Source organism: Cheilinus undulatus, linkage group 8 (genome assembly GCF_018320785.1).
Source record: "Cheilinus undulatus linkage group 8, ASM1832078v1, whole genome shotgun sequence".
Taxonomy (NCBI): Eukaryota; Metazoa; Chordata; class Actinopteri; order Labriformes; family Labridae; genus Cheilinus; species Cheilinus undulatus.
Genome location: NC_054872.1, coordinates 22,017,760 through 22,037,558, shown reverse-complemented (window position 1 = coordinate 22,037,558; position 19,799 = coordinate 22,017,760). Strand labels below are relative to the sequence as shown.

Below are 19,799 nucleotides of genomic sequence, written 5' to 3'. Positions count from 1 at the left end.
ATGCTCTGAATCATGTAACATTGGCTAGAAACAAAGATTGGATACAGACAAGTCTTAGTCAATGTGCCTTCTAAAATGTGAGACCTCTAAAATAAGATGTTTTAAGGCCTTGAATTTCAAACATCCAGTTTAAAACTTTTCAAGACTTTTCAAGAATCCATGGGAACCCAGTAAAGGGAATATGACAAAATTCCATCAGCAATCAAAATAGAAAAAAAAACTGCACTGAATTATTTATAGACTGGGACAAAGTTTGACCAATTTCATCTTAATCATCAGAAAATCCATATCAAAAATCAACAAATCTCAGTTTTAATCATCAAACTTATTTAACATATATACACTCCATTGTGATGAATATTGCTCATGCTTCAAGCTGTTCAATACGTTCCTTGGTTCTCAACTGGTGTGTCACAAGGCCATTTTTGGCGGGTGGCAGATGTATGCCTAGAAAAAATGTGGCAAAAATCCAATAATATGCTTTATTTTGAAGGAAATTTCTCCATCCTGTTGTTTTGTCTTATTTTTTCTGCCTTTTTGTAACCCACTCAGGCACTGTGCCTGAGTTTTTTTGGTGGATGGATCTAAGTCTAGGTTCTATGAGGAGAGTAATAGCCCAATGAAGTAGTCAACAGTTAATTATACTTAAGCCACCCTTCAATAATTAACACCAACACTGATTTAGATTTTTATATAGTTCTCATTTACTGTTCAGTTGTTTGGTCTCTTCCCCTTGGTTTATTCAGCTTCTTAACAATAACCGACAAAATTTACTTTCACATTCCATATAACCTTTTGTCTTTTGTAGACTTTTGAACCCTTTACCTCTTTAAAAAAACAAAAAATAATGACCCAAAAATAATAACAATTATACCAAATAGTATAACGATCCTTATTCAAAATAATAAATGGCCAAATAAAACTCAAATATTCTTTGGTTAAATCAGTCTCCATACGATCCTTATTCCCTACCCAACCGTTAACTCAAGTGTCCATCCTGGTTTCCAGAGGGGTAGACGAAGAGGAGGAGATGAAGATGTGATAGTGATGATGATAGCTGGAACTGATGCAGGATGAAGGGATGATGATGGAATGATGAAACAAGGGGCAGTGGGAAGGAGGGGTTCTTCTCAGATGGGTTTCTGGACAACTCTCAATAACAAATAAATAAATAAATAGCCTACTGAGAATGTGCAGAAAAGTCACTTAATTTGTTCACTGAAATCATAAACTGAAACATGCAAAGTAGAGAAAAGAAAAAAAAAACATGCACGCTGTAAAAACGGAGAAAACCGCTCCGTGGCGGTGTTGAAATCCACTCGTCTCATGTATCTTCGGGAATCACGACGTTGTCTAGGATTAATTCTTACTTTTCTCACTGTTTTCAACCTTACAAATCTCAATTTCAAATGTAAAGCAGCTTTTCCACTCGGCCGATCCTCCATGTGCATCTGCTCCTCTCTCATCTGGGTTCTGAGCAATCACAACACTGGTCCCATGCACACTAGTTCTCTACCGAGTTATTCCAGCAGAGGGCGCTGAACAACTGTAAGAGTGCAGGGTGTTTATTTTCATTTCGAAACGACTTAAAATAACTTTAAATTCTTTTTAACCATTCCTAATCTTGTGAAAAAGTTAGTTATGACTTTGTATTGTCATTTTAATTCTTAATTAGCTTTTAATCTAAAAGAAGATTAACTTAATAGCTTATATTGACATTTTAACCTTTTAAATGTTTTATTTAAAAGACAATGTCATTTTTTACTTCATGATAATCTTTAGCCTGTTTTAGACTGTTTTTTTATATTAAGAGGAAATGCATTTTACACCTGTCTTCATCTTTAACTGACTGCCCTGACCACCTGGGCTACATTTTCAAGAACAAAATACCATACAAACTTAGGGGTTATTAGTATATTAGTTACTGTTTTATTTGGCCATGCATTTGTTTACTTGAAGTTTTATTAAGGTTTCTATTTGTGGTTTTCTTATACATTTCAGAGAAAGACTCATGGGACAGGGGTTGGTTATGGCTGTGACAAAACTTGAAAAAAAAAAAAAAAACAGGACTATGTTATCAAGTTTCTCTTACTTTTACAGTCACAGTGGTGTAGATTCATGTAAGGCGTTTGGAAAAATGACAAGATGCTTGTGTGAAAACTGTATTGTTATTGGCTTCACTCTGAGACTGGTATAGTTTGTGTATCATGAACCCCCTCTGCTGGTGTCCCTGCATACCTACAGCTTCCCAAAAGCATTTTGTGCCCCTTTAAAATACATGAAGTCTGTTTTATTCCTTGAAAGGCTACAATGTCAACCTTTTTTACGGAAGAGTATTAGGGCCACTGGAAAAAAAAAAAATTGAGACAATTTTTTTTTCACTTGTGAGAAAAAACTCAGAATTCTGAGATTAAAGTCAGAATTCTGAGTTTAAAGTCAGAATTCTGAGAAAAAAAAGTCAGAATTCTAAGTTTAATCTCAGAATTCTGAAAAAAAAAAATTTGAGACTTTTTTTTCATTTGAAGAATAGAGTCAGAATTCTGACTTTTTTCTCAGAATTCTGACTTTAATCTCAGAATTCTGACTTTTTTGTCAGAATTCGGACTTTAAACTCAGAATTCTGAGTTTAAAGTCAGAATTCTGACTTTAATCTCACAATTGAAAAAAAAAAATTTGTCTCAAAAATTTTTTTTTTCAGTGGCCCTAATACTCTTCCGTACCCCAACCTGGTAGGACTTTTATGTTTATGTACAAGTCTTATTGAATGTCTGGAAACAGAATAAAAACATGACCTTTAGTTACTCAAGTAGGTTTTTGTCCAACAGTTTCAATCATCATATCGATGCAGAAATGACATTGTATTGCGTTACAGCAAGACACAGATTTAGTTGTATAAAGGGTTAGAAACATGAGAGGTACACAAAATGATTGGGGTGGTTTTCAAATAGGTACATGATATAGATACTATATGGATCGGACTGCGGAGCACATCGCTCTCTCTCTAGTCCATCAGAGCACTTCCACAGCTAGTGCTCCAGACCGGCGGCGGCGCGTGCCTGAGTCGACACTTTGCTCCGCGTCATCCGAGGTACGCTGCAGGTCTATTTCCTTCTCATGTTCTGCGCCGGCCGCTGCCAACCCGCGTCAATACCCGTCGATCAGAAAGCTCCAGGGTCGCCACTGATGAGGAAAAGTGAACTTTTGGGGATATTTACTCTAAAAATTTTACAAAAAAGTTAAAACACAGATCCTTTAAGCTAAAATTAACCTTTTACGTCTGTGTACCTGAAATCAGATAGAGATAAACATCAGGATCCCATGATTTGTGGCATAATATTGATATCCATGGTCGGGGAAAGAGTCCAAATAGCCCTAAATTATACAAATAACTATCCCTGATTGTTAGGGACACTGTAAGAGTTACATTATTACAACATCAACTGGCTTTAACTGGCATATCTATTAACGTTATCTCCTTTAGATTACAGACATGTACCTACCTGTGCTCACTTGGAAAGGATTCTGCTGTGATGAGGGAATCACCTGATCCAGTTTAACTGTCAGCCAATTACCACACCCCTGTCAGATTCTGCTATTACTTTATCTTATACTTTAATATATGCTCTGAAAAGATGAAAGTATGATAGATAGATAGATAGATAGATAGATAGATCACTATAAGCTAAAATAACACAAACCTGAACATTCATATTACTTTGATTGTATAAACCATGGTCCTGAGGCAAAACCAGTTAAGAACTACTACCCAGAGTGCACTTTATCATGTTTTATCTACCATGGGGACATGCAAGCAGGCACCTACTTGGCCCCTCCTTGGTCCAACAGAGACTGATATTATTAAATTAGATCTGTGGAGGGCCCCTTAACAGAACCTATGAGGGGCCCACAGATTTCTATGGGTGGCTCCTTCCTACATTCCTCCACCTGTTTGAGTTTTTTTCCCCATCATTGATGCAGATCTCAAATCAGAATAAACAAACACACACCTGTTTTTGTCTTTAAAGCTTTATTGGTAAATGCATTGCTCTTTATACAAATAGTGTGGGTATTTTTCATTCTCTTTGCTTTCACAATTGTCTAAATTATAAGAAAATATTTCATACCCGATTGTAGAGGTTTTTTATTAACTGGACAGTTTCAAGGCTTCAAACAAAGCATCCTGTTACTTTGGTGGCCATTATGGAGACTTTAATCCAGCCACAACTGACAAATCCATCCATACATGAACAGGATCACAAGTGACGATGAAACACTCTACCTCCTGATGCTAATGTCAAAGGAAGCATACAGTCACTTTATCAATGAAAACTGTGTCACCTTTTCATTGTTAGAAATTTCAAAAAGGAACCCATTCAGTATAAAACCCAGGAGTCCATAATACAACAAAAAATATTCTAAATGGTCCTTAACAATAGCATATGCAGTCACTGTACATTTAACACTGGCGATGACTAATTGCCTGGTTTTGACCACCCATCCAACGACTCTGGACAATAATTACCACCACCCTGTCCTCCATACATAATAAGTTGCAGTATTCCAGTCTAGCCCTCCGTCTCTCTGTTGGGAGATCTGTCTTAAGTTCATCTGGAACACTGAAACAATCGCCAAGAAAAACATTCTTCTTAAATGGAAAATCAAGCAAAATATCACATTAACCCAACAGCCCAATTTACATTCAGACTACGTCACAATGAAAAAAGAATCAAAGTAGAAAAAACAGGAAACCAAGTCAAACAGTTTGCTCGTCATTGGGTCCCTGTCCTGCAACTACTCAGCTCTACTGACCAACACCTGTAACTTATCCCTAATGTGTGATTTAACCCATTATAGCCACCAGACTTACCTTACCCCTAATTAAGCAAAAAAACCAATACCTCCACCAAAACACACTTCAAATATCAGACTAAAAAAACACCCACCCAAATACGATGCACCACCACATATTACTAAATATAACCCATGCATCTCTTTGTCTATTGTTCTTAATATTCTAGTCTTTGCAAGCATTTTGTCTCCTTTTTGTTGATTATACATTCATTTCAATCGTATGTTTCATGGGTTGTATTGTCTTACTGCTATTTTGTTTGCACGTAAAGTTGTACTTTCTGTAAGAAACTCATATTTCCTCTCTCACCAGGTTTGTTAATGTCATTTTTTGTTTGCAGAATTTTTTAATAAATCATTAAAGAATAAATAATATTATGAATATTCAGCAATTGAATGTGGCCATAATCTTAAAATGTTCAACAGCCTTAAAGCTTGGTTACAGTACTGAGTTTGCTGCGTCACTTCTTGATTTTTATTTTGGCGTGCATATTAACAAGTCAGGAATCTTGAGAATAGGAGGCTCGCCTATTTTAAAACATGATCAACACACAACTGTCAGACATGTAATTAAAAATGCAAAGGATTATAATTTATTACCAAAATTAAGAGACCAATTACAATTTTGAATTGTTATATCTGATATGCCAAAATTTACTAATTTATTGGATTGAAATTTATATCAAAATTATATTTTGCTATTGTATAATGCTATATTATATCGTGCTATATTATATTATATTATATTATATTATATTATATTATATTATATTATATTATATTATGCTAATAATATTTTTCACCATGTTCTTTCTTTTACATGTCACTATCTAATTTCCCTATTTATTATTTTTTCTGACATTGGAAAAGCATCATCAGAGCTGAATGTATCTGCTGGTACATCATTCAGACCTCAGCGCCCTCCATGAACCTCACAGGGAAATCTCTTGGGGACAGATTTTCGTTTCTGTTGTTTTAGCGTCACCAGAATTTGTAACACAGAAAAAAGGGAAGACCTTCTCAGTGAAATTTTGTTTGTGAGTGAGGAGTTCAGTCATGTCTTCAGGGTCATAGAAGGACACCTCCTTGCCATCATAGTCCAGCTGGACTTGTACCTTTTGAGGACTCTTCTTCACTGCAACAGTCCCACCAAAACCATTTTTGTAGTCTCCGTTGACATATGCGAAAGCCCAGACTCTGTATTTCGGTGATCCTGGTTTGTCATCCTCCTCCTCTAGCTCTTGAGCCACACCCACACTCCAGGTAGGAAGGTCTCCCACCTCCACATCCCAGCTGTGTTTCCCTGAGCTAAAGCCCTCAGAGCCAAGGACAGTGGTACCCTTGGTGTTTCTTCTTGGGTTATCAGGTATCTGCAGAGCTGTGTCTCCATGTCTCAAACCAGCCAAATCATAAGACAGGTGGAGCCAAAGGTTTGAAGTGTTTGGGTCCAGAATGATCGGACTGAAGCTGAGCCTGTCCTTCATCTTCTTCCACACTTGGACAGACAGGTTGCCAATGTGTTTGCTGACGTCGATCAGCAATCCAGAGAGCAGATGTGGATCAGCCACAGAGCACAAGGCTCTAGCTTTACCCTGAATGGCATTAAGACTGCTGGGGCAGGATTTTGTCAGTAACACCTCTTCAACCTCATTGATGATCTGTGACAGAGAGGAGATCTGGTCCTCATTCTTCTCTACTTGTATGTTTATCAACTTCCTCTTCGTGTCATATTCCTCATTTACAGCCACCACCCTGCACTCCTCTTCATCTCTTAGGAACTGCTGGAGCATCTTGAACTCTGCTTGGCTCTGCCCCACTGTATGCTCCAGCTGCATGTCACAGTGTCGTCCCATATGACTGCACGTCTTCTCTGCTTCTTGGTATTCTTCTCTCTTGTCTTGCAGATACTTTAAGTCGGATTTCAGCTGCTCCATAATGGCAATGGTGGCTTTGAACGTGTTCAGGGAAAGCTCTCACAGCGTCTGGGCGACGGGGCTCTGTTCAACAAGAGGAGAAACTGGTTTCAGTGCAACATACTTATTTCATTTGTTCAGTGTTAACAGAAATCAGCACAGTACTCTTATTCTGTATTCTAAATGACTTCAGCATAAGTGAAGAGCCCAATTACTTCTTACCTATTGGCACAATCATTAAACTTAAATCTAAAGGCAGACAGAACAGGACTTTTTAAAGTTCCATGCACCTGTTTTAATGCACATTTTCAACGGGTGCATAGATGCCTGATCAGAAACAATGTAAATGTAAAATTCCAAATATGCTAGAAAAAAATTTAATGGAAGTTGAATTACTGGCCTATTGATATGGGTCTGTGTCTAAAGCTGACCCTTTAAACATTGGCAGTGTTCATTTTGAGTTTAAAACCAGTGTCATCCAGTATTTTCACTGTCCTCAGCACAAAAACACCCTTGATGTAGGGCTGCACAATTCATCATTTTTTTAAAGGTAATCACAGTTTTTGCCTTCTTACAATCAAAGACACATGATCGATGGCAATCATTCAAATGTAAATTATGTTCCAAAAGCGGTCACACTAAGCATTAAAAACATATAATAAAATACATCCAAAGTGGGGAATGAATACTGAACACTGACCTTTTTTGACATCTGCTTAACCCTGAAATTCCACATACTCTGTCTGAGCAGTGATGTGATTGTGAAGTGCAATCACTCCCTTTTAAGACAGACCATGTCAACCTACAGCACATACTCTGGTCCATCCCAAACATGTGCCAGAAGTGCCACTCCTCTCTACTCTGCTTCACATAATTATAGAGTCTATTTTCTGTGGAAACTGCTGCTATAACAAGTCAGACTGCTTGGTGGATATGACCTATTGGTATACGAAACTACGGCGAAGGAGGGTTCTCACTTGACAACCTAGCGAAGGGTTGTCTTTTTGTTGTCCATTGGTCATCAAGGTTGACTTGTGATGCCAAAAAGTAAGGACTCGGCTGTGTTTAGGGACTTCTTTGCTGAGCATTTATCCTTTCTGTGTAGCACAGGCATCTTGTGCTTACTTCAAATTTTAAAAATTCTGGTACAATTCAGCTGCAGGTGTAGGCACAGCGTTCTCATCAGAAGCACACACATATTAACATGAGCACACAGGTCCAAATATGGACCAGATCTTTCTTCTGGCCCAGCCAAGACTTGGTGCTGTGTTGGTGTAGTTTTTATTTTCTGCCCTAGTTCTGTGGTCATGGTAAAAACAAAAAAAAAAAAAAAAGAAAGAGAATCGGGGTCTTATTAATGCCCTGGGATCAAACCAGTCCTGGAACTGTCTTGTTGGAAGAGGGACTAACATCTAAAGCTGACCTTAACAGCCATCAATGTCAACACTATTGCTTTTAAATGAAGGTAGACACAGTCGTATACACACCTGTATTCACTTGGAGATGGGCTCTGCTGCAGAAGAGGGAATCAGTTGATCCAGTTTAGTTGAGCCAATTACCACACCCCTGTTTGGTGTCTAGATTGATAGATATATGACAAAGGATGTTGTCATACACTTATTCTGTATTTCCTTTATGCATTCCAGTCCCACCCCCAGTCGCAGGCATAGGCACAGCAGGTTCAACGTAAGCATGCACACCTCAACATGCCGTTACCATCATGCCAGAACCTTAAATAATGGGTTGACAGGGACCCATCATGCCCACTGTGCTCAGGAAAAACAGCTCTGAGATTCATTTTGACAGGCTGTAGATCAAACTGTCACATGATAGGTTTTCCCATGGCGGCATAACAGGAATCAAAACCAGAGGTGACAGGTGAATGCAGGCTGTAATCAGGGAGAGAGGACAGTTGTTCAGTTCCTTCATAAGAAAAATAACTTTTTTTAAAAATACTTTATGTATATTTACAAATTAAAACAACAAGAGCAACAGTTGTTTAGACAGTTCAGACAGGACAGTAGGACAGCCTGTGTCCAGATTAGGATTGAATGTTCAGTTATTAAGTCATTTTAACCGTTATGAGAAGAATTTCTACCATTTAATGAGAGCTGGAGTTAAATATGCCACAGGATTTATATTTATATACGATGTCCTGTTTAAGCGTGATCAAGACCATAATTTCACTTCTTAATGACATGAAATTAAATCATATGTAAATAAAATTAATAGATATTGGTTTGGCATTACAGATTAATTATAATGTGGGATTAAATCAGGCTGGGCGTTGAATTGAGTCGCTCACCAAAGCGAGATACAATGTCCGCGTTTGTGGTTGAAGGACAGTTATGCAGAGAAACTGTTTATCCCAAGAGCAGCTGTTTAATTCCAACTCAGGGGAAGAAGTTGGTTCTACAAGGCAAAAACCTCTGGATTTGACATTTGTTAAGGCCCTTGTGCAAGAAACTAGTCAGAGGTGTGGACAGGAGAAGACTCACTGAGAGAGCAGAGGTGATGCTGCAGCTGCGCTCTCTTTACGATGTTCCTCCCTGCTCTAAATGTTAAGCTGTGAATAATTTTCTTTATCCTGGGGAGTGGCAAAAACACAAGTGAGTTATAATTGTAGAAAATCAAACCTAGGCAAACTCTTGAGGCCCCCCTTATGGACGAGGCCACAGGCCTACCTTTGCCTAATGGTAATACAGCCTATGGTTGTTCTCATGTAGCTTCTGAGGAGTGTAGTACAGCTGCTGAAGATAATAGTAGTGAGTTGTTCTGAACCTTGAATTAATGGTTGCACAAACACCATCTTCGCATAGGTCTTGCCACAACAACTCATCTATTTTTATGTTTAGATCTGATTCCCATCTCTCTTCGGATTTATCCATATGTGACGTATGGGAATTCTGCATCAACATTGAATAAACTCTGGTAATGAATTTTGAGGTCCACTGATTGTCATGGAGCAGTTGTTCAACAGAAAAAAAGCCTGGCAAGGACATTTTAACCCCAGGAGTACTTCTGAGAAAGTTTCTTAGTTGGAGATATACAAAAAAAGGTTTATCAGAGAGTTTATAGATGTCCTTAAGTTGCTCATATGATATCAGTGTGTTCCCTGTGTAACAGTTCTATAAAAGTGTTTTTCCTTTTTCATACCAGAGTTTAAAAATTTTATTGTTATAAAACATTAGAAAGAGCATGTTCTGCCAAAGAGGGGACTTACGCGACAGATCTGTGTGATGACTAAAAGATTTACGAATTTCATACAAGATTTTCACTAAGTGTATTGTAAATGGGTTCTTTGTTTTAACAGAAATAGTTTTAGGGTTCCATTTGTAAATCATGTCGCTTGCCAGGGTTTCACCCAAATCATGCATTTCTGTCTGAATCCATGAGGAGGCTGTATTTGTTTGCAACAGGGAGAAAACAAACTGAGTTTGTGATGCCCAATAATACATTTTGAAATTGGGAGACGGAGGCCTCCAAGTTTATTATCCCATGTTTATTTTTTTAACCCCATTCTCAGCATTTTGTTGTTCCGGATAAATTTTCTCACTATTTAGATTAAGATAGGGGTATACACAGAGACTGAAAATTATACATTAATCTTGGAAGGACATTCATTTTGATACAGCTAATTCTTCCAAGTAATGATGAAAGAACTTTAAAGGAGGAAGGTTTTTAGGTATAAGCATCATTTGGGCCAGCCTAAAGGTGCAAAAGACTGACAGATCCATGAGGACTTGGGAGGGATACTTGCCGTACCACAGGAGATAGTTTGTGCAAGTCTAAGGTCTGAAATAGTGCTGTGGTCTACCAGTCAGTTATTGGTTCATTTTAAAGAACTGGCAGTTCCCTGGGAGGATTCTGTGGAGAAAATGAAATGAAAATGCTTAGATATGCAGATTTAGGAGCAGTGGGGTTTAGGGGGTCTGTAGTGAGGTCAGCAGCTTCATTTCTCAGAGAGCTGGGAGTACAGGGACAGTGTTTGTGAAAAACAGTTTAGGAGATGTCAGATGAAGGAGTTCAGGCCATTCAGTGGATTTGGATGAGGAGGATTATCTTGGCTGAACCCCCCCATTCGCTGGTGTTTCATTTAGCTAGTCCAACAACACCTCAAGCAAGCTGAACAGAGATCATAGAGCCAGGCCCCTCCATACTAGCTCTCACTACCCACCATGCCATCATGGCTGTTAGTGGTAGCAACTGCTGATACCACCTTCCCTAGCATGACTCATAATCAGTTTTCCAGCAAGACAGTTCCAGGGCTGGTTTGATCCCAGTGCATTATTCAGTACTAGTCCATTGTTTTCACCATAGCTGCAGAACTGGGGCAGAAAAAAACATTTCCACATGGTGCCAAGCCTTGGCTGGTTCATGTCTGTACCTGTGTGCAACATTGAGGTGTGCATGTTAAAACTACTATGCCCACACCTGTGGCTGAGCGTGGGATTGGGATGTACATTTTTTTTTATGGAGTAAATAAAAGATACTTGTGCCGTACATTAGGACTGAAGATATCCCTAAACACAGTTCAGTCCAAGTCAACTGTGGGGACCAGTGGGTAGAAAAAGCCAACACTTTGCCAGGATTGTCAGATAGGAACCCTCCTTCACCTGTGTTTCATAGCAAAGACACCTCCAGCATCCCAGAGTCAACCCTGTCTATGCTAGCTCTCAACCCCCACCATGCCAACACAGAGACCTTACTATCCTGACTGCATAGCTATCATAGCCCAAACCACATTGCCACCTTCAGCAAACCCAGGATACTTGCATGCAAGCTCCAGATTGTGACAACACTGATACTACTCCAGCACAACTCATAATTACAACTACAACAATGTAACTGTTCCTTGCACCGACATTGCTAAGCACGAGGGAGGGGGAGGAAGTGCTAGGGTGAGGTGCCCTGACTGGAGTTAGCCCTCACTTCCACCTGACTGGGCTTGACGCTCTACCTCCCCCAACTCCCTCATTTTAGGCCTTGTCCACACAGGGACAAAAATGTTATATTTCCGTTTCTTTTTGAAAAAGTTTTCCATAAAGACAAGATCGTTTCAGGAAATGTCCGCACAAGTACGGAACCACTGAAAATGCTGTAGTATTAATGCTAAGCCTGTACGTGGTGCTGTAATGCTGCCATGGAAATACACCAAAAGAGAGAAGAAGATTACAGAAAACTGCCACAAACTTTCTCCTAGTTGCCCTTCTGGTTGTTCTCCATGGTGGATTTAAGAACATATGGTGTATGCTGTTCTTTGTTGTGGTAAAGGAGCATCAGATTTTGAAGGACGACAGCCCTGTAATCCACCATTGTTGTTTTGGTTTCACAGTGCATGCAGTGTAAGTGAGCTACCCTATGTGTGACGTACTGGTTTCAAAAAAGATGCGGTTGGCTGTCCCCACGGAGACAAAACAGTAAGCGTTTACAGGTTTGTTCACTCTGGGACCCTGTTTCAAAAAGTAGCGTTTAACGGCTGATATGCTGATACGACCAAAAACTTTTGTGTATACTCGTGAATTTGTCTCCGTGTGGACGTGGCCTTTATGAAGGAACAGAGGAGATGAGGGGTTTTCCTCAACCATTATATGGCTCCCAGTCAGCATTGTTATTCCTCATCCAAATCCACGGACTGGCTTGAACTACTTCATCTGGCATCTCCTTGACTGTCTTTTGCAAATTCTTCCCCTGTACTCCCAGCTCTAAGAGTAATGAAAATGCTGACCTTACTTCTGACCCACACCCCTCACTTCCACTGGATGAACCCTAAATTTACATTCTTGCTGTTCAGCTCCTGCTCCTAAATCTTTATATCTAAGCTTTTTCCTAAGCTCCCAGTCCTCCCAGAGAACCGTCAGCTCTATGAAATAAATCACACACTGACTGGCAGGCCGGCAAATCTACTTGCATCCCCAGTCATTTGCACCCTTCAGCTGGCCTGACTGATACCTACCTAAAACCTGCTTCTTTTATATTTCTCTCACTGCCCTCTCTCTGTGATTACCACTTGCATTCATCCGTCGCCTTGTGCATTTCATAACCAGCTGCTAAACTTTTCAAAACCCTGTTTGGCTGCCATGTAAACCTACCTTGTGACAAACTGATTTACACTGTTAAAACGTGTCTCAGAGTTGTTTTCCCTGAACACAATGGGCATGATTGGCCCCCAGTGTATTAGGTTCTGGGGCGATAGTAGGAGCATGTTGATACTGCTAAGCCTATGCCTGGGGCTGGAGGTTGGACTGGACAGTACAAAAGAAATGCAAAATAGATATCTTACAGCCCCTGTCATTTATCTATCTCTGTCTGGAACCAACAGGAGTGTGGTAATTGGCTCACTTAAACTGGATCAACCAATTCCCACAACTACAGCACAGCCTGTCTCTACATGAGCACAGGTGCATTTACATCTGTTTCTACCTTCATTCAAAAGGGTATTAATATTGATGGCTGTTGATGTAGTGATGATGAAACTCTTCAGTGTTACTGAGATGTGTTGAAGTGTTAAACACATTACAGGAAGTTCACCTGTCCAGGTGTGTTGTCTAATTAAAACTGGAGTGTCTTGTGCCTTTGTTTCTCTGTTTCTCCTTGCAGCCCATGTATTCTTATTGTTATGATACTCAAAAAGGGAGAGAAGATTGAAAACCAGATCTCCTCTCTGTCACAGAGCATCGGTGAGGTTGAGGCATGTTTCTGACAAAATCCTGCCCCAGCAGTCTTAATGCCGTTCGAGGTAGAGCCAGAGCCTTGTGCTCTGTGGCTGATCCACATCTGCTCCCTGGATTGCTGATTGATGTCAGCAAACACATTGGCAACTTGTCTGTCCAAGTGTGGAAGAAGATGAAGGACAGGCTCAGGTTCAGCCTGGTCATTCTGGACCCAAACACTTCAAACCACTGGCTCCACCTGTCTTACAATCTGACTGGATTTCTGAAGATTTTGAATTGCTCTGTTTTTTTTTATGTCGGAAAATGGTGAAAAATATGAATATATTTAATTTAATTTAATTTAATACTATATGATATAATATCATATAATTAAAGTATTGTGCTCCATGCTCTGTGAAGAAATGTTCATTTCTTCACAGAGCATTTGAATCAGGGTTGGTTTTTATGATCAGCATGTATGTGTGAGAACGTTTTTCAATTTTTTAGTCACAACCAACAAACCCACGTCAGCTGGAGTCTTTTTTTTCATTCATCCATAAAAATGTAAGTTTGTTTTAAGGACTGACGTTTTAGGTCTGGACTGAATTTCTTAAATTTTTTTATATCAGTTTCAGACAAAATCAATTTGTTAACCTTGGCAAATCAGATATCAGCAAAAATCCAACATGGTGCATCCTGAATTTGCAATAATCTAAAGACTGTCAAATATCAGATTTTGAAATTATGATTCATCTCTGAATTTTGATTGTAAATTATAGTTAATTGCCATTTTAATGGCATGTCTAAAATTGAATTATTTTGCATTTGCATGACCTTCTAATAACACTTCTTGAACATATTTTCTAGTGAAGAGTAACTTTTAACATTGTATAAATCTTAAGCTTGTTTCAGACTGAGTGTTTTCTGTATGACAGCAGCGTCACAGCTTGATTTTCATTACGGCTTTCTTGTTAATAAATCAGATCTTTCAGACTGGCTATGTGAATGCTGTGTCCAACATGCTTAGAATCCTGGCTCTCAACTGGTGGGTCAAGACCCAAAAGAGGGTTGTGGAGACTTTTCCAGTGGGTAACAAATGGAAAATGAATTGCTCCAAAAAAGTTTATGAAACTCATTTAAACCTGCTTGTTTTGACCTGTCTTTTTGATTTGTCAGGTTTTTAACTGTCAAGTTCAAAACTGCTTATTTTTACAGCAAGCCTCAATCATCTCTCAGCTAAAACAGACTGAAAATGATGATAAAGCTATTTCCAGCTGATCAAACATTTAAAATTCCACCCTGTATGTGTTTAAGGCTTCCCATTAGGATGTAAAAATGTTTCAGGCCTGAAAAATAATAAATAGTAAAAATAACACATTAAGTCAACCTGCATGTTGTAGCCAATGACTATATTTTTTATAGGCCCATTGATACATACAGTAAAATATATAATCCTGTATGGAGATTCATTTTCATTTACCTGATCAAGCTCTGTTAACACTTGAAATAAAATCATGCACAGCTATGCTACTTTGTTTTCCTTTGTGGTTCACCAGTAAGCTACACAGGCCTGCCCACAGAATTGGCCCCTGAAAAAACAAACAAACAAAAAAAAAAAACGGGCCTGCTCGGTTGTGCTTTATTGATGATATGTGTGTGTATTGGATCAGTAGAATTGGAGCTAGCATTGTGGCTAACAGTAACCTCACTTTGGAGCAGAAAATTGTGTCCAACTAATTTTGAGTTCTAATAATAAAATGATTTATAAAGGCTTAATTTTTAACCTGTTCCAACACATTTTGTTCGCCACTTCCTGTTGGCACTTGCAATCCACTTAGCTGCTTTGCCTCCTTTTTTGCTGTTTATTTTGCCCCTTATAGTCTATTTTTGCTGCTCTTTGCCCCTTTTCAACTTTTAACCCATTTTTGCAACTTTCTCACCCACTTTTGCCATTTTTCACCCATTCTGCCACTTCTTATAGCCCCTTCGAACCCCTTTTTTTGCCCCATGTCACCCATTTCTTCCATTATTTTCCAACTTTTAATCCATTTGTGCTGTCTTTAAGTATTTTTCATTAGCCCCCCCCCCCTTTTTTTTTTTACCAATTTCTGCCACTTTTGATACATTTTTGCTGCTTTTTGCCCTTTCTTTCCCATTTTTGCCACTGTATTTTGCCAATTTTCCCCTCATATTTACTACTCCTGCCACTTACTGACTTGAACAGAGACCCACACTGACAGTACCTTCACATATTAACCCTCTGTTGTAATGCAGTTTAACAACATGACAACATTTTATTGTTACAAGGACACCCATGGTTATGTTGCTTTCTTTGAGGTTTGATTTATTAAAAGTTGTCAAGAATAAATTTAAAAACTCTACAAAACATATGTTTTAAAAAAAAGTTGTTGCACTGATGAATCAATTATCACTCCTGTAACTGACTGACTCAAGCTTTAGTTGATGCTCTTTTTTTCTCTGCGGGGGTTTTTGTGTTGTCAGTATCATTTCTGACACTAGATGTCACCAGTAACCTAAAACACTCACTTTCTCCTCAATGAACCCGTGTTTATACATAAATATCAAAAGTTTCATATCAACAAATAAAATTGTTGTGCTGTACAGTGTTTTGCTGGTACAATGAACCTTACCCAAGCAGTCAGAAAGCATAGCTCAAGAAAAGAAACGTTATCAGGCAATTTAAATACTGCCATCAATAAAAATAAGCTAATAATTTTCATGAAATGGTAAAATGTGTCATTTTCAACATGCTGTTTGTGTTCTGTTATGAATAAAACATCTTTTATGGTAAGTGTTTCTCATTAGATTCTTAAATGAGAAAAAAAACTTCAGACCAAAGAACCTCTACTTTATATAATTAATTAAGATTCAGCCATACCTTTCTAATATTTAAATCTGACTTATCCCTTCAGTTCTTATTTTTCGATTGTGCTTTAAACACTACACTTCAGCAAATATTGCATTTAATATTTACCTTTTCAAGTCATTCAGTAAAGTTAGATTAGTAAAGGGAACAATACCGGAAGTTTCATGCGTCTTAGTGCAAATAAAGATTGCAGTTTAATCTACAGTAATAAAATAAAATAAAAGGGTAATATTATCTTTCTATAATTACATGCATTTCTTATTTCAGCCACAGCATATAACACTTCTGAACATTCACTCAAGACGATTTTAGAAACATTTATAGAAGATTTTATTTTGTTGAAAAATACTAACCGGAAATGCGTCTTATCCGTAGTGATGTAGCTTGTTGCTTGTTTCTCTTTGAGGTTTTACTTCTCCTCAGTCACTGTTGAGAAAGCAGCGAGAGTACTCGTAAGTGTCGGTATTTACCTGTCACTACGGACTATTTTTCCAGTCGAACACCGTGGATTATTTCTAGTTTCGACGAGAAAACTGCAAAAGATTACCTTCGAGGTCCAGCCATGGGTCTGCGCGGATCAGCGTGGAGTGGAGAGGGGGATTTAAAATTCTCTTTTTCATCCCAACAGCTTCTTTTGATTTGAGATAATCGGTGCACCCGGAGACGGACCCAGCTGTGGTTCCTTTCACGTTTGGCGCAGATAAAAGCAGTTCTTTGACTATTACAGAACAGTATATACTAAGTTACAACGGGTCGTTCGCTTTTCTGATATTTTTTTTCCGAGTTTTTGGCTTTCCCGGGGAGCGGGGTTGGCCAACTGAAAGCGACTCACCGAGTCGGGGCTGACCACTGGAGTTGGTCCTGAAAATGGAGGCTGTTATCGAGAAGGAATGCAGCGCGCTCGGAGGACTCTTCCAAACTGTTATCGGAGACATGAAAGTAAGACAAATTAAGTTTGCAATATTTTTTTTTATTGTCAGAAAGCCCTTTAATCAGGCCTCGAAACTAACTTTCTCTTATAGTCGACTTTCAAAACACCTTGTGTTGTTAGTGTTGGTTTTCCCACAAGAGATGAACTGCGAGACTCCGGGTTTCACGTAAAGTCAGCTAACGGTCATTTAATGTCAGCTAAATTAATGTCCGTTTTTGCCCTTGAACCCAAATTAGCCTGCATTTATGGCCATAAAAAATAGACAGCCAAATGGATATATCATTTGTCCAAAAACTTATACAAATACGAAGTTGATTGAGTTTTTCTATGCCAACTAATGTGACAGTCATTTTATGGAAGATGTGGTGTTTAGTTTGTTGGCACTCCTCCCCATTCGCCCCACTCTCTCCATTAAAGTATATATGTTCACTTTTGTAATTTTGCATACTGAGACAGCTCAGTATGGACTAAATGGGCCAATCATTCGTCTGAAAAACTAGCACACTTATTTAAAAGTCATTTCTTTAACTCTTGGCTGATGGGACAATTAGGAGATTTCCCAGCTGTTGTACTTGCTAGGAGGAATGTAGGGAATGTAGCTGTCAGGGTAGAAAATTACCCGCAGCGTCTGGAGGCTTTGACATGTGTAGGTCAAATGGCCAGCCATCAGGTCTACTGGAGTCAGATAGTTTGTTATGAATACTGCTCAGACATTCAGCACTTCTCAGAGCCCCATGTCTCATTTGACTGGGTTGGTTTATGGATCCGCTGTCTCTCTGTGCATTTGGTTTGTCTCAACTTCTTGCCTCTTCTTTTGTAGTTCCACAAATTAAGTATAGAAGCTTGATATGTCAGCAGGAAGAGTACAGTATGACAGGAATAAGTTAGTGGAAATACCCTTCAGTTTTAGGGTTGGGATATTTGATGGAGAATTATCACAATACTAGAAATTCAAGGGATGGTAGCCTACAGGTAGAAATCAATTCATGTTGATGGTCAAACACACACCCCAACAAAGATGAATCTTTTTTTTATTATCAGAATTATGACAAACTCATGCACACTGTCTAGATTACACAGTAATATTGCCAGTATTTTTTGTTTGTTTGTTTGTTTTTTGCAATTTAGACAGTGTGCATGAGTATGTCTACAATTTTGGGTAGATTCACTCCCCTCCTATGCATTTGTCTTATATTTAAGATGTAGTTTCATCTGTAAAATTTGATTATATCAACCGTTAGAATAATAGATTGCGTAGTTTAAAAATATGCAATATTGAAAGCATGGTCCATCTCTGAATGGAAGCAGGCAGAGCTCCTGCTGCTGGTCTCTGGTGACTTTTGATCTCTTTCCTCTCTTAACAGGTCACTTAAAGTCTTTATAAAGTGGCATTGGGAGATTTGGCAGTGCAAAAGAGAGGGAAAGGGAAAGGATCCTTAGTTAAAGAGAGCTGACTTTGGTTGTTGGGTGTAATGTTTGACAGCATAACATGACATTCCTCAGCACCCTGACAGTAGTAGCTCATCAGTGACAAACATATGCTCATGCTCCATACCACTATGCACATTTTTTTGAAATAACATGCCTGGTTAACAGATAAAAGTTTGGTTTTGATTTGGGATAAAAGCCTTTGAGTTGAATAAACCACACTTTGTTTTGTCTTACAGCCATCATGTTACCCCCTCTATTTGGTGCATTAGGCCACTTGTTCTCTGTTAGAGTTGTGAAAAAAAAGCCCCATCAACTATTTTCAGCCCAGGACCTGAATTAGGTAAATTTAGAGTCCCATCGGGAACCAGGCTCATTATATCATAGTATTGGTGCTCTGGAGGCCTGTGACCCATTTTGTAACCTGACACAAGCAGGATATGACAGGATATCTGCTCTACCATTACTAGATAACATTTAACTGTAGAAAGTTCATATAACTATAAAGCACGCTGTTAAAAAGTTATTTTTCCAACACATTTGAATAAGCTTTTACGATCTTATAATATCGTTTACAAGTGTATGAAAAAAAGCACATCTTTTGTTGTGACATAACTGAGTGACATGTATGGGAAAGCTTAAGCTTGGGTTCTGTTTAGCCCTGCAGGTGAGGTTAGGCATCCGGGTGGCCTCACGTCTGCTGATCTTTTACATAATCATGGGAAAAGGTAAATCTGTTCAGAGGATTGTGTCATTTTTGTTTGTCTCTCTCTTTTTTCCTACAGAGCAGTTACCCCATTTGGGAGGACTTTATCACCAAGGCTGGCAAACTGCAGTCGCAGCTCAGGTGAGAACCTGTTGGTTTGCACAAACAACAGAATTTAAGTTTTTGTTTGTTTTAATATGCACTTTCACCCAGCACTCTGGATCAGTTTGGTTCAGTATGCCACTAATTGTTTTTCCACTAGGTATGCACAGATGCATCAGTTTAGTGTCAGTGATGGCCAGATAGAACGATAGGGAGCTGGCTCTTGTTTGAGAGTCAATTTGTTTTTTTGCCATTTTTGTGGCTGACTAATAGACATAAAAAAGCCAAACTGTTAGCAAGTGAAGAGCCCTTTAGCAGCCAAAAAACAGCT

The 19,799-nt window shown here is 38.7% G+C and overlaps 2 protein-coding genes across 6 annotated transcripts in view; one reads left to right on the top strand and one right to left on the bottom strand.

The window, feature by feature from the left end:
- Positions 1-5,768: 5,768 nt before the first annotated feature.
- LOC121513343 (nuclear factor 7, ovary-like) lies at positions 5,769-16,988 on the bottom strand. Of its 2 annotated transcripts, XM_041793034.1 has the most exons (4): positions 16,849-16,988; positions 16,655-16,727; positions 8,249-8,338; positions 5,769-6,845 (listed from the first exon to the last, which is right to left on the bottom strand). In XM_041793034.1, exon 4 carries the CDS (start codon positions 6,780-6,782, stop codon positions 5,781-5,783), a length of 1,002 nt encoding a protein of 333 aa, XP_041648968.1. In that variant the 5' UTR covers positions 6,783-6,845; positions 8,249-8,338; positions 16,655-16,727; positions 16,849-16,988; the 3' UTR covers positions 5,769-5,780. The 2 variants fall into 2 exon arrangements, with proteins under 2 accessions (XP_041648968.1, XP_041648967.1); XM_041793033.1 differs by lacking the exon at positions 8,249-8,338.
- Positions 16,989-17,101: 113 nt separating this feature from the next.
- LOC121513342 (protein MTSS 1-like) overlaps positions 17,102-19,799 on the top strand; it is a 66,163-nt gene continuing 63,465 nt past the window's right edge. For all 4 annotated transcript variants that reach the window (XM_041793032.1, XM_041793030.1, XM_041793031.1 and 1 more), the window contains exons 1-2: positions 17,102-17,240; positions 19,446-19,507. In XM_041793032.1, coding sequence (XP_041648966.1) covers positions 17,169-17,240; positions 19,446-19,507 — 134 coding nt within the window. In that variant the 5' untranslated portion in view covers positions 17,102-17,168. The remainder of the gene's footprint in view (positions 17,241-19,445; positions 19,508-19,799) is intronic.